General features: G+C 31.9%; 1 protein-coding gene across 2 annotated transcripts in view; it reads left to right on the forward strand.

The window, feature by feature from the left end:
• Positions 1-16,763, forward strand: part of LOC123773959 (zinc finger protein 493) — a 177,940-nt gene that overhangs the window by 14,553 nt on the left and 146,624 nt on the right. The window contains exon 2 of one of the 2 annotated variants that reach the window (XM_045767959.2): positions 5,714-10,364. The exons of the other annotated variant lie outside the window; for it this stretch is intronic. Within the exon in view, the coding sequence (XP_045623915.1) occupies positions 5,867-8,167 (2,301 nt within the window). The 5' untranslated portion in view covers positions 5,714-5,866 and the 3' untranslated portion in view covers positions 8,168-10,364. Of the gene's footprint in view, positions 1-5,713; positions 10,365-16,763 lie in introns of those variants that run through there. 2 annotated transcript variants of the gene reach the window in all.

Genomic DNA, 16,763 nt, shown 5'->3' on the forward strand with positions numbered 1-16,763 from the left:
CTCTGTCAAAAATTTCCCAAGATCAAAAATGATTATCAAACACAAGTGTCAACTGAAATCATGTCTATGACTCTCAGCTATCACAATAGCACATTAAAAAAATTATAATTAGTTTTATTAAAAAAAATTATTATTATTATTTTTTTAATCAGACAATTTGCATGAAGCTTATACACCTGGCTGCATGTAAGCCTATCTATAAGGATGCCAATTTTGGAAAAAATTGGTTGATGTCAGCCTTAGCCACAGATGGCAGCACCTTAGACTTTATTTTTTCTTATTTATTTTCAAGTAACATAAATGTTCATATACCTTTTTCATTTTTTATTCAATTTACATGAAACTTACACCTTATATGTAGAGTTGATGTCTCTAAAATCTGTGGTCAGCATTTTTTCCTAAGTTCATTTATTGATTTTATAATAGCAATAAACCTGATATATATATGCATATTTTTTGGGGGGGGGGGAACTTTGATTATTTGTATTAGTAAAACTAAACATATTTTGGAAAATCCGTGGCATCAGATCCTTTAATATATGTTAATGTGTCAGAAAAGTGTAATAGAATGATTATATCTGAAAGGTGTGGTTGTATATACACTTGAAAATGTGTAATATTCGTTGAAAAAATAAATAAATAAATCTCCCTTTCTATTTAGGCTGCAAGTACTGAAACTTGGAACAATTGCAGCCCTTTCCATATACTGTACTACAACTAGTCAAAAAAATATTGGTTGACATTGAACATCTTTTAAAACAACAATCTATTGGTCCCTTAAGCAAATGTCAAGTTAGGTAACCACTGTAATTCAGAAAATCACAATGTACGGTATTTAAATATGTTCAGATATTCCCTAATATGATGGGTTAATAATTTGTCAATGTTTATGTATTTTATATTTTTTATTAATAACCCTTTCGCTGCAGCATTTATTTTGGATACCCTCCGTGTGCAGCTTTTTTGACAAAACTCATTTAATAGTTCGAGCTTATGAAATTATTGAGAAACTGATTGAGTTAGTGAAAAAAATTATAATAAAACCACTGTTATACTGTAGTTTGGTTGTGGTTAGCTGTGAAATGGAAATTTATCTCCAGAATGCCCTGACAACAACAAAAAATAAATAAAAATTCAGAATACTCAATAAAATATTATTTTCATTTGAAGTTAGGTTCGAAAAAAAGACTATTATTTAATATCTTGCAAAATTTGAGTTGTCATAATGTGGGTGTGAGGCTCCACAACAAATGAATAACAATTGTAAACACAAATATTTTCTAACAAATTTATAGAAACATAAAGATTACATTTAAATCAAGTAAAATATATATATTTGCCAAATTTCAGGTGTTCCCCTCTCCCTGCACCTTCCCCCCCAAAAAATTATATTATTTAAATTTTATGAAATTCTTATGAAAGTAGAACATACGTATGAAGATTATGGGAACATAATGTAAGCAGAAGTTAGCTTCAATGCTTTCAGATTACTCACATGAATAAATTTGTGTAGTCTGTCCCATCCGTACTCATCCCATGCACGAAATTCCACCCTTGACGAAAATATTTTCAACTACTTGAAGTGATAATATTATCAACTACACAAGTTCGTTTAGGGAGACCCTATTGTCATTACAAGTACAGCACAGTAATTAAATTAACTGATAACATCAAATAATATGAAAACCAGTACTGTATCCTGGAGCTATGACAGGGTAAAATGGTATGGTAAAGTGCTTTTTTATCGAGGTTAGGTAGACACTAATCCCTTCCCATGTTTATTCAAACCAAATGTTTGCATTCTACAGTATCCCAGATGTTTCAGTACTAATAGAAGAAATCCCATCAGTGTTCAGTAGTGCGCTTCAGAGCAAAAGGTTAAGATCTTACTACAAAAATTTCTTATTGTTAACCGAAATGTTTTCTGAATGTCATCAAAATTCTATAATAGTTGCAATGAAATTCTGTACAGGCTAAAGATGAAATTAATATAAACCTCGGTGATTAAGTACAGTACTACTGTACTTGGGATAGCCTTAAGAAAGAACTTGTCAAAAATTCATTAGAAAAATATATAACCTGTGAGAAGTTTAAATACATATATGGTGAATTTTTTATATGGTATATGTTTAGTTGTTACTGTTAATTTATGCTTGGTCAAGTGTTTGTTATACAGTATCATAACAATTATCATAAATGTTATCATTTAAGCACTACAAATTTGTGTAATTTAATGGCACTGTTTTCCTATTACATAATGTACGTACGTAATCATAATTTATTATTAAATGCCACAAAAGATGTTTCTGGAGATAATCCAGTAATTTACATTATACCACTGTTATATTGTACAGTATTATATTGTGCTCTGAAAGGGGCTTGTGTTGCTTCCTTCAGTAAGAAAATACAGTATGTGCAATTGTAGAAATATTGTCTAGAATTATATCTTTATTCCTAAATTTCTAAATATTTTTAATATAGTACTTTTATAGCAATTTTATTTTAATATTACCCGAAGCTTGGCTTACATGAGTTTTTATTAGTATTTATTCATACTCTTTATCAATTGCTTAGCATGCCCCTGAAAATTAGGGATGATTTCTCCAAAATTAAATTTTGTTAACTCCACACCCCAGAAGTGACTTGAACCTGGACCGCCATGAGCACATTGCAACTGGTGTACATGGTGCCTTAAACCACTCGACCATCAGTGACCGTACAAATACGATCGTACGTGACCGATCGCATTTGTGTTGCTCACGTGGCCCCATAAAAATGAGGTGATTCGATGAAAAGCTATGCCTAAGATTACCATCAAAGTGCCGTCGGGTTGGTGGTTCAAATAGCCTCGGCTATCACCACTTTTTGTACGGTCACTGATGGTCGAGTGGTTTAAGGCATCGTGTACACCAGTGGCAATGTGCTCCTGGCGGTCCGGGTGCGAGTCACTAATGGGGTGTGGAGTTTTCCTTGCATATATGCTTGGGGACCATTCAAGCTTGTTCGCATTTGTGTTGCTCACATGGCCCCATAAAAATGAGGTGAATTGATGAAAAGCTATGCTCAAGATTACCATCAAAGTGCCGTCGGGGTGGTGGTTCAAATGGCCTCGGCTATCACCACTTTTTGTACGGTCACTGATGGTTTAGTGGTTTAAGGCACCGTGCACACCAGTTGTTATATGCTCCTGGCGGTCCGGGTTCGAGTCACTTCTGGGGTGTGGAGTTTTCATTCATATATATATGTCCTGGCCAGGATTCGAACCCATGCCGTCCAGGATCACCCCAAAATGTACACTGTACTGTGACCACTGCACCAATGATATTCTATCCAATGATCGTCTATAGACGATCATTGGTGCGGTGGTCACGGTACTGTGTACGTTTAGGGGTGATCCTGGACAGCATGGGTTCGAATCCTGGCCAGGTCAAATAAGAGTTCTTAGTGATTAAATATATATATAATGTGTGTGTGTGTTTTGATAATTTGTACATTAACATAAAATTTTACTCAATGACTATATTATACAGTACAGTATATATATAAAGACGAGTTCTGGGACAACATTTTGTTTATAGCACGGCTATTCTTATGAAAATTTTTCAAGGATATTTGTCCACTTCTAGGAGCTCGACTGCCTTTTTTCTGGGTGATAAGATCCTGTGACAGGATGAAACACTCACTGAAACACCCTTTATGAGGTCTTAAGTTTTCTAATTGATATTGTTATGGAGTTATTACAATTCACACAGAGAAAGGGTTAATTGTGCTGCTCCTTGTACTGTATACTGTACTGTATTGTACAAATACAAATGTGTGATTTCCTTATCAGGTACTTAATTTTATGTTTTTCATTCATTATATCAGCCATTTTTATTTTTAGTTACCTGATAATTAATGTGTCATGCTTGTAACATTTACTGTATTACAACTAGTATACTATGCTGTATACATACTGTAACTTCCTAATTAGCTGATGTTTGTTGTTGATAATTCTTCTGTCATGCCTGGCCACTGGTTTTGCTTATAGTAGACTCCACAATATGATGTACTGTAACTATTTCTTACGACTAAAAAAACATTATAAACCTACACAGTGCTCAAGCTATATTGAGTTTTTATATTTCCTTCATTGCAGAAATGTTCTCAGTCTTGACGTATTGTACTGAAGGGTTAACAAGGAATACAGTGTATATATTAATTGCTGTAATTACCTAATTACCTAGTGCAATGTCTTAGTCACTCAAGACTTTTATCTTGAATTGGCTAGTCATCTTTAAATACAGTAGCAGAGCTTCCTAGCAAATGCTAAGAAAATAAAAAATATTCTCGAGTCTTCTACGAAGTGACAATATGCACTTGTATAAAGCAGTATATTAAACAATACAGTGCTTGAATTTTTGTACCCAGTACATTATGTAGCAACAATATTACAGTTGAAGCATATTCCTTGATACTGTACAAGTTTGTCATTTTGTAACTGCTGGCTGGTTCATATCAGTCACACTTGTACATTTAAAACATTTTTGAAATTGTAAAGGTACCTTTGAGGGATTTGGGGAAGAGAAAATGTCATAGGAACTGCTCAGTGCAAGATGATGATGATGTATCATGGTGAGATGTTAATTTGACACAAATATTTATCATTTTTGTAGCTGCTATAATTTCCTAAAAATAAAAACAATTATAACTTCCTAAAATTAAAAAATAAAGACTGCTTTTATTGTTCTAGTTGATCAAACTTTGAAAATATTATGTACCTTGATCATTATCTTTAAACTGTTTCATACAATTAAACATGGATTCTCTCATTATATTGATTTCCAAATTCCAGTCATATAAATTTTTTGTTTAAATACAATTTATACTCATAATATATATATATCAAATTTGCAAAATATATTTTCATGATTTAATTTTCAGATAATACAGTAGTTTGATAGTTCTACCATTGGAGTGTAGTTGATAACACACATCAAGAATGAGGGGCTCCAGTAGATAGTTTGGGATGCAGGGGGTGCAGTATACCTCATTGGGAATGAGATATTATGGTGTTGCTAAGTTTCTAACTACCCGTGCATTAGGAGGGCCTCTCAAGTGGGGTCTTTAGTTTGATTAGAGCCAAAAATATAAAGGAAGAAAACCCCTATAATCTACTTAATTATTATATTAAGCCACTTTTTGCTCTCCCCAAAACATGTCGTTCAGATCTAAAAGTCATTTCATACAATACATATTTGTATGAAAATTTATAACAAACCCATTTACACTATTAGACCTTCACAAACAATGCTAATCCTTAAAATGCAATTTCCTTTTCACTATTTTGTTGGTGTGCTTTGTAAATGTTGAAGTGATATCTTTTAAAAAGTACATTATTATAATAATATAAATTCTTTCCAATAATATTAAATGAGGACAGTTTTGTAAGTTCATTGGGAGACATTTTCACAATTGGATCATTTTTTTTTAAGTCCCTTGAAATCTGCATATGTATCCTTATTTAATATTCATATTTTTTCACCCAATGGCTGGGCTGTTAGATGACTTATTATTTCATAAAATGTTATTTCTAACCTGATATCATGTACAGTATATAGAACTGATCTGTAAACTGTAAATATAATTTTTAGTTTTAGTATTATATATACATTGAGAAAATCCATTGTTTGCTGTATTGATATTATCAGCTAACAAAAACCATTTGTTTCAGACACAAGATTACTGATGTAGCATCACGAGTTCAAACTGAAGTTGAACATCTAAGGTGAAGACAACAAGATGATTGATAATCGACATTCACAATGAGCTGAAATAGGAATGGCAGGAAGAAAACCAAAAATAACGTTTTGAAGTTCCCATCTGCATGATGGAAGGATTACACATTCCATATCCAGGAAAATATCATAGTGTGAATCCAGCAGGTACAGTGGTGGGACAGCAGACCCTTGTTCATTCAGGTGCACCTTTTTATGGAAATTTTCATATTCAGAAAAATACAGAGTTGGGAAACTTTCATGCTCAGAAAAGTGCAGAATTTAGAAACTTTCATGCCCAGAAAAGTACACAGTCAAGTGCACAGACTGGAACTTTTCAGGCTCCAAGTAATACAGAGTCAGGAAATTTTGATACCCAGAAAAATACAGAATTGGAAAATTTTGCTACCCAGAAAAGTACAGAGTTGGGAACTTGCTCTGTAAATAAAAGTACAGAGACTGAGAATTTTCTTCCTCCGAAAACTAAGGAATCAGTCAAAGAAATTATTGTTGTAAATGATGAGAAGCCATACGATTGTGATCGGTGTAGCAAAAGCTTTGCGCAAAAAAGTCATCTCACAAGTCACATGCTCTGGCACAGTAAGGAGAAAAACTTTGAATGTGTAATATGTGGAAAGCGCTTCACTATGGAAAGCCATCTTAATGGCCATATGCATGAGCACAACAGAGAGAAAAAATTTGAATGTCAAGTTTGTGGGAAACGATTTGCTATGGAAAACTACCTAAATAGTCATATGCTAGTGCACATTACTGAAAAGAAGTTTGAATGCAAGGTTTGTGATAAGAGGTTTTCAATGGAAAATCACCTTAACAGTCACATGCTAGTACACAATCAGGAGAAAAAGTACGAGTGTGGAAAGTGTCATAAAAGGTACGGTCAGAAAAGTCACTTGAACAGTCACATGCTGAAACATAGTACAGACAAGAAATTTGAATGTACATTGTGTAGCAAAAGATTTAACATGGAAAATCACTTGAATAGCCATATGCTTGTGCACAGTGAAGAGAAGAGATTTGAGTGCGTATTGTGTGGTAAACGCTTTCATATGGAAAATCATCTCAATAGTCACATGCTAGTTCACAGTGAAGAGAAGAAATTTGAATGTACTCTGTGTGATAAACGGTTCAATATGGAAAGTCACTTGAATAGCCACATGCTTGTTCATAACAGTGAAAAGAAATTTGAGTGCTTGTTGTGTGGAAAGCGGTTCAGTATGGAAAGTCATCTCAATAGCCATATGCTCGTCCATAACGAAAAAAAATTTGAATGCAATTTATGTGGAAAACGTTTTTACATGGAAATCCACTTGAACAGTCATATGGTCATGCATAGTAGTGAAAAGAACTTCGAGTGTGAAGTATGTGGTAAACATTTTTTAATGGAAAGCCATCTTAATAGCCATATGTTGGTGCACAGTGAGGAGAGGAAGTATGAATGCTTGTTATGTGGCAAACGATTTAATATGGAAAGTCACCTCAACAGCCACATGCTAGTTCACAATGAGAAGAAGTTTGAGTGTGTTCTGTGTGGTAAGCGTTTCAACATGATAAGTCACTTGAACAGCCATATGCTTGTACATAGTGAGAAGAAATTTGAATGTGATATTTGTTCAAAACGTTTTAAGCAAAACAGTCATCTTAACAGTCACAGATTTGTACATACCCAACAAAAAAACTACGAATGTGAGGTGTGCAGGAAGCGATTTGCACAGGAAAGTCATCTGAGTAGCCATCGTTTTGTCCATAGTGAAGAAAAGAAATTTGAATGTGAAATCTGTGGAAAACGATTTATGCAAGAAATTCATCTCAATAGCCATAGGTTTATGCATAACGAAGAAATAAAGCTTGAATGTCAAGAATGGGGAAAGAGATTCACTCAGAAAAGTCATGTAAATGGTCAGATATTTATACACACTGATGAAAAAAGATTCGAGTGTGAAGAATGTGGAAAAAGATTTGCACAGAAGAGCCATCTAAATAGTCATAGTTTTGTACACAGTGAAGAGAAAAGGTTTGCCTGTGATGTTTGTGGGAAACGCTTCTCACATGAAAGTTACCTTAGTAGCCACAGGTATGTACACAGTGAAGAGAAAAAGTTTGAATGTGAAGTTTGTCATAAACGCTTCACACACGAAAGTCATCTCAACAGCCACAGATTTGTGCACAGTGAGAGGAGAACACTCGAGCAGGTAGAATTCCCAAAACAAGTACCAATACCAGTACCTCAGCCGGAGCAAATACAGGCACCTGTAACTAATAGTGTACAAGTCCAGACTGATAAAAAGCCATTTGAATATGAAGAAAATGGAAAATTGTTACTACAGCAAACTTATCAACCTCCTTATGCTTACGCTCAGTGGGAGCATGTTCGGACATTGTGGTCTTTGTAGCCAAAGTCCAATTGTTAGCTGTGAAAAGTACTTAATTGCTAAATTGAAAAGAACTTTTTCAATGGAATAGCAAATATTTAATTATCTTAGACTAATTTTTAGCAGTAAGAGTAAAATTCAATTGAGAATTTTTATGGATTTGGCTGTGGCCTCTTTTTAAGAAATAATTTAAATTTGTTTGTGCTAAATTTATGGATGTTTGTGGTTATGTATAAGATGTAGCCAGGAAAGAAATTTTATTATAATTTATCTGTTTATCTTTTGTTATTGGATGCAAAATAAACTATGCAGCCCACTTGATTGAAACTCATCTTTAAGAATTTTGTTGTTAGTCTAAATCACCCAACTAGGTAATGCAGCAAGTTTATCCTACTAAAGTTACAATACAATATAATGTTTATTCAAAAGATTCCATGGTTATTATGTACCATTTTGCATGAGGCTGAATAAGATGATCCTAAAAAGGCTGTCAATTGCTCGATGAGGTTTGACCTGTGGTGATTGGCCTCATATATATACCATATCAAATAACAGCCTCTAAGGACAATGATAGGCATTAACTTACCTTCAAGTGTTTTGAAAGATAGGGGTAACTCATGTCAAAGTGTTTCCCAAGACACTTATGCCACAGTGACTCCCAAGGCAAATAAGCCTGAAATACATTATTTATAGAGAAAGATATGTCTGTGATTCTGTAATCTATATATGGTAGGCAGTGTTGTGTGCAAATTAACTATGCTATTTAAGAAATGAATGGCCTTCATGTCAGAGGAAATTATTCACAATGTGTTAGGTTGATGTTATACTGTACATAGTATGCCTTGGCTTATAAGTCAAAATTCAGTTTTTGATAGAATTTTGCTAATTGTATTCCTTTATCCCACATGGTTAAAGAAAATGCATTACACCTTTTCATTGCATGTTTAATATTTTCTTTAGGTTTCTTTCTGTATACTTTCTTTGTTATAAAAGAAAGTAAAATTATCAGTAAACTTTTGGTATTCTGAATATACCCATGCTATTTCTTAGGATAAAGGCAATCATAATACTGTACAATATATTAAGCCGCAGAAGATCACTGAAGAATTTGGGCAGGCAGATCATATTTTGAACTTGTAAAAAAAAAAAAAAAAAATAAAATAAAATAAAAATAGTAACCCTACCATTACAAGAATCTTCTGAGATCTTTGAAATAAATAAAAGTTTCCAGCTTTTCTGCACCTCAAGTTCTGTCTACAATGTAATCTAATTCCTACATCAATCAGTAATAGTTTTCACTCTTAGGGATTTATGTAATCAAGTAGTATATTTGTGCATATATTAGCAACACAGCATGGAAGAGGTAATGACAGGTGAAGTGAGGCTGGAGAAGCATCTAGTTCGACCACACAATAATAAGAAAGTAAATTATTAACTATTTTGAATCCATAACGATTTTGGTGGATATTAGTGAAACAAAATTAAAAGTTTTAACATTTCTAAAGCTTCATGAACCTGTTGAAATCTCGGTTTGCTAACACATAATGTAGTGTCTATTTACTTAAATGTGAGGAAGTAAGGGTAGTAGTCTTATTGGGAAGTTATGGACTGATAGCTGGTAGTGTACAAATATCAGATATTCACATAGTTACTCATTATTAAGGGACATTCAAGCATTACACTCATAACTCAATTGCATTTTCATAAAATTAAAAAAAAATATTTTTTAATAATTTGTTAGGTATTGTTTTACATAAAACCACAATCCAGTACTTAACTCTAGACAATATTGGTATTTTAAATTATGTTGAAGATAAATTATGTTTAATTCCAAAATCATTTATTTGTGATTAATGTAATACTTGGACTTTCCTGAATATAAATATTGCAATTCCAGTTCAAGTTACAATAGACAGACACAGTAAGTGGCATAGTTCCGGTAATAGGTTTAGAACAGGTAAAAACAAATTAGCGACAGGTAGTAAGGTAATTATTTGTTCTGTTATTAAACAGTTGTAGTTTAATTACATTTTTTCTGGTTTGGCTTTGTTATTTTAAATATGTAAAAAAAGAAAAGTTAAGAATGTACATGAATTAATGATGTCCACTGTCTAAATTTGGTCTCCGGAACCATGCCTTTGTTATCTTTTAGGCAGGGGTCCCTATAACTCCTGTATAATTTTCTTTTTGTTTAATAAAATTTTTATATTATATAAAATGCTTAGTGTTTCCATACTGAACCAAGGTTAAGATAAGAATAATTCTCTTAAATATTTAAAAAATATGCTTAATATAATCTTGTAAGTACTGTTTATACTGCAGAAGTGTATGGAACAGTAGTACGTGTACAGTACAGTAGTACCAGAGAAAATATGTACATCTTCATTTTATTCAAAAGAACATTTTGGAGAATATACTCCATCTGTTCTAAAAGAAGAATATAATTGTTCAGCAAAATTGAATATACTGTACTGTACTGTAAATCATCAATATTAAGTTACAAAATTTGTGTAAATTTGTACCCATTAAAAAATCTAAGGACAGTAAACCTAAATAAAAAGTATTTTTTACAAATAAACATAAAATTATGTACAAAACAGAAAATAAGATAACAGGATCTAGCATTTCAAGAAGATGAAAATTAGTTGGTAATGAGTTAGTTTCTAATAACATGATTATTGGTAAACACAAACTGAAAGCTAATTTGTGGATAGGAATGTCTACAGAATATTATGAAGTTCCTTTCTAATATGATAACTAGCAGTGCCCACATAAGGAAATCTGAAGGAATTTTAACGATAGGTAAAATTTTAGTATTTAAGAATTTCCTCAAAATTCTGTAAAATACTTTCCTTGGAAAAGCATTAGTTTAAAAGAACGCGTGCAAGAATTATACTTCAACATCAAATTATTTGTAATCAGAACAAAGATTGAAATCTAAGTTTAGTACAGTTTTAACTGAATTCAAATTAAATAGGTTAGGGCAGAATCTTAGATAATGAGAAACTAATCCTGTGTGTAGACTTACAGTAAATGGAAGTAAAAAATTTACCACTAGTATAGTAATTAATGAGTCAAGAAATGCTATTTTTTTTTAATTTACCTCAATTTCATAAGTAAGAGTCAAATTTATATGTTTCAGAGCTCAAATACAGTATAGAACAAACTTATCCACATGTTAGCAATCGTTAAAAATATGAAAAGAATTGGCCACATATCGATAATAAAAGATAGGCTTAAATTCAGGGGAAATGAGTATCTTTAAAAAGTTTCTCAATATTACACAGGAACACATTGGCATAAGGACCAAGAACTGAACCTATTGCTACCCCATCTATCTGAATATATGGAAATTTCACTGTTCTGACTTCAAATTCTCATCGACTAAATCCCACATCTTGGAATCTATCTGTTCAGTATTATGAAAATCAGACCATGTTGAATAATTCTGTCTTCAAATAAACTGGTCACCCATCAATTTTCGTCTTTAAGGAAGTACAGTACTGTATGTTGTTAGGTGTTTTTCACTATAAGGTTTCATTTTCACATATATATATATACTGTATATTTTATATTTAGATTTTATTGTCTTAATTTTTTTAATTGCTACCAATTTATAATTTTTGTTATCTTTTTATTGACAATTTTTAGCAAACTTTTAGCTAATTTTTTAGCTAATTTTTTTAGCTAATTTTTAGCTAATTTTTACTATTTTTTTAGTTAATTTTAGAGTAATTATATTTTTTTGTTATAGCACCAATGATGAAATATATTCTACAAAAATTTGTTTAGAATAAATTGAAGATGTACAGTAGAGTATATCTTTCTCTGGTATTACTGTTCCTCGTAAGATTGAAATATCTAAGAGGTAAATCCATTTCTGACATAATATATATACATATATACTGTATTACATATATATATATATATATAATATATATATATATATAATCAGAAATTTGCTATGTGTGATTTGCATATATTGTATATTTATTAAAGAAATTGGGGAGGTAAGGTCAAGTAAGGTCAAACTGGGGAAGTAAGGTCAATATAAGCTATCATGGACATCAAACCCAAGTACAGGAGGTGCATGGTCCGTACAAGATGACATGATTCCAACAGGTGATTTGACACTTGATTAATGAGCTGATGCAAGAGATGGAACAACTGTACATTGGAGAATGTAATAATGATTTGGATAAAATGTCAATGTAAGTGTAGAGTTTGAACAAGCCAGGAATCTTAACACATTATGTGTGTATACATGAGTGACTATAATCATGCAACTAATTGGAGCCATACTAAAACAAACTGCATTATGCAAAAACATTCATTTAAAAAAATAAAAATTTAATATTAATTTTTTACAAATTAACCACTGATAATGTAAGCTGGATCCATTTATTGTTAGAAAAAATGCACGATTGAAAGGAATTAATTGATTTGCTGTTTTTTGTGTGTTTTTTGCCAGATACAATATAAATTCATTTATGGGTTTCAGTATTTCTGGACATTACTTGGTACACTTTTAATGTAGGTATTCATTACATTGTAAAATCATCTGTTGTTGGAGATAGTCATTAATTTACTTTTTATTTATTTATTTATATATACAGTATAAGAGTTCTTACATTTTTGTAAAGCCATTAGCATGCATAGCATTTCGGGCAAGTCCTTAATCCTAATTGTTCCCTGGAATATACCCCCCTAAATCATTTAACAACCAGGTACCAATTCACTGCTGGGTGAATAGAGACTAGTTAAGGATTGGCACCCGGTCAATCCTCCCCGGCCAGGATACGAACCCAGGCCAAAATGCTCGCGAAGAGCCGGGTGAGTGGTTTTACCACTACGCCACAGGCACTGATTTCATAAGGATGACCCAACTCATATGCTCAGATTTGTTGTCAAATTAGCCTATACTGTACTGACCTGACCTCATCTGTGTTCTTTATGTATTTATTTAACCCTTTCATTACAACACTAATATTTTGGTCCCATACTTTTCTTGGGTCTGTTAGGGGCAAAAAAAATTGAAATCTACATAAACCGGGTACTTTTTTCCTGGGATGGATACCTCTGTGGCCCTTTCATGATAGCTGCCTTGTTGGCTCCACATGAGGGAGCCACCATGGGATACCTCCCAGAAATCCAGCATTGAATGTAATGAAATGCCTCTTTCTGGTGCGGTGTTCAGGATTATATACTGTACTGTATATATATATATATTTATGCATATTTTTTGTCATATGTCCTCAAAGAAAATCCTTGGTAAATGTGATTCCTTAGACATCCCTTGTCTATTGTCTTTCTGATCTTATATTGTCATCCTGAATGACATCTAGGAACCTTGGAGTATTGTGTGACACTGACTGGATGAGTTTGCAAAGTCTAAGTACTGTATCATAGTGAAAGGGTTAATTGCTCCAAGAAAGCCTCTGATGTGTTGAACTCAAAAGTGCTTTGACAAAAATATATTCCTGAGTTTGTCAGTGGTTTCTTGCATTATATATACTAGTATATGCTCTATATGTATGTGTATATACTCTACATGTATATATATATATATATATATATATATATATATATATATATATATATATATATATATATATATATATATATATATATATATATATATATATATATATATATATATATATATATATATATATATATATATATATATATATATATATATATATATATATATATATATATATATATATATATATATATATATATATATATATATATATATATATATATATATATATATATATATATATATATATATATATATATATATATATATATATATATATATATATATATATATATATATATATATATATATATATATATATATATATATATATATATATATATATATATATATATATATATATATATATATATATATATATATATATATATATATATATATATATATATATATATATATATATATATATATATATATATATATATATATATATATATATATATATATATATATATATATATATATATATATATATATATATATATATATATATATATATATATATATATATATATATATATATATATATATATATATATATATATATATATATATATATATATATATATATATATATATATATATATATATATATATATATATATATATATGTGTCGTACCTAGTAGCCAGAACTCACTTTTTGGCCTACTATTCAAGGCCCGATTTGCCTAATAAGCCAAGTTTTCCTGAATTAATATATTTTTTCTAATTTTTTTCTTATGAAATGATAAAGCTACCCATTTCATTATGTATGAAATCAATTTTTTTTTATTGTAGTTAAAATTAACTTAGATATATGACCGAACCTAACCAACCCTACCTAACCTAACCTAACCTATCTTCATAGGTTAGGTTGGGTTAGGTTGCCGAAAAAGGTAGGTTAGGTTAGGTTAGGTAGGTTAGGTAGTCTAAAAAACATTAATTCATGAAAACTTGGCTTATTAGGCAAATCGGGCCTTGAATAGTAGGCTGAGAAGTGAGTTCTGGCTACTAGGTACGACATATATATATATATATATATATATATATATATATATATATATATATATATATATTATATATATATATATATATATATATATATATATATATATATATATATATATATATATATATATATATATATATATATATATATATATATATATATATATATATATATATATATATATATATATATATTATATATATATATATATATATGTCGTACCTAGTAGCCAGAACGCACTTCTCGGCCTACTATGCAAGGCCTGATTTGCCTAATAAGCCAAGTTTTCATGAATTATTATATTTTCTCTAATTTTTTTCTTATGAAATGATAAAACTACCCATTTCATTATGTATGAGGCAAATTTTTTTTATTGGAGTTAAAATTAACGTAGATATATGACCGAACCTAACCAACCCTACCTAACCTAACCTAACCTATCTTTATAGGTTAGGTTAGGTCAGGTAGCTGAAAAAGTTAGGTTAGGTTAGGTAGGTTAGGTAGTCGAAACACAATTAATTCATGAAAACTTGGCTTATTAGGCAAATCAGGCCTTGCATAGTAGGCTGAGAAGTGCGTTCTGGCTACTAGGTACGACATATATATATATATATATATACCCTATATAGAGTATAAGTATATTCTATATATATATATATATGTATGTGTATTTTGGAGGTACTGTATATATATACCTCCAAAGAATACTTAATCAACCAGGCTGTGATTCATATGTCGGACTGCGAGCAGCTGTGCCCAACAGCCTGGTTGACCAGATACACACACAGTATCCTGTATATATGTGTGTGTGTGTGTTTATATATAATCACCTCTGGTTGGAAAGTATGCCCAGTGTCTCAGAGAAAAGCAGATATAAAGCATTAGAGGGGGACTTTTGTGTTACCTCTTGCCTCCCATGGAGTTTCCATGTTCTTTTGTCCTTTCACCATCCTTCTTTTTTTTTCTTATTTTGCTTTATTTGGTGTGAAAAGTTGCAAGTTGGTGAATACACTACAAGGTTTAAGGTTGTGAATCTCTTGAAGCTCAACTTTCTGCCAGAAATCAAGGAAACAGCAGGTTGTTTCTCCTCTGGATTGCCACACTTAGGCACTGAATCAGGAAACTGGCAACTCTTGGGTCTCTGATAGTGTCATTGAGCCTAGAACCTAGTTCTTTGATAAAGTTCATAGGCACAAATGTGTACTGATGTTCCAGATGCTTGTACTTGTCTGATTTTACTGCTTCCCCATGATTGGCCACACCACATGCCTGATCATCACTGAAGGATGTACAAGTCTCAAGCAGGATGGGTACACACACATGCAGTAAACACCAATTGTGTACTGTTATTCCAGGAGTATATTATGATACCGTCTGGGCATATACGGAGGGTCTCTGGATCTAGACATGTCTCTGCTGCAGCATGAAACAAGGCCTTGGCTATTTTCTCCATTGGGCTCTCCCACCCAGACATGTGTTTTTGTTGGGTCTGGCCTGGTCTACAAGAGCTTCCCAAAACTAATTGGAACATTCAGTGATAGTTGGGTTGTGTAGCATTACCAAATCATTATGGGGTTCTGCATTGAATGATTTTACAAGGTCGTTTGATGCAGAGGGAGAGAAAGGAAGGCAGGAAAAGCAATCTGGGAGGCTTTTCAGAAACTAAGGCCACCAAGACTGAAGGAAAACGATGCTTATTTTCATGGTGAGTCATCCACAGGGGTATTCGGGACTTTGTCCAGGATGGATTTCAAAAGGGTGTCATACTCACTTAATTTACTACTGTACTGGTGTGTTATGGAGAACACTCAGAAAGTAAGCCAACTTAGATAGAGAGAAGCATCTTATGAGGAGATAGAAAGCATCATGAGCATTGATTTTGTGAATCCTTTTATGCATTCTCCTTAGGTCGGTGACTGGTGCATCCAGGATCTTGTCAATTACATATATGACCAGATGACCTGGTCATCTGGTCATATGACCTGGCAGAGAAGCTAGCTATTACAGTGGCGCCTCGATTAATGAATTTAATCCGTTCCGGCACCGAGCTTGTCATGTGGAA

The sequence above is a fragment of the Procambarus clarkii genome, chromosome 91 (assembly GCF_040958095.1).
Source record: "Procambarus clarkii isolate CNS0578487 chromosome 91, FALCON_Pclarkii_2.0, whole genome shotgun sequence".
Classification (NCBI taxonomy): domain Eukaryota; kingdom Metazoa; phylum Arthropoda; class Malacostraca; order Decapoda; family Cambaridae; genus Procambarus; species Procambarus clarkii.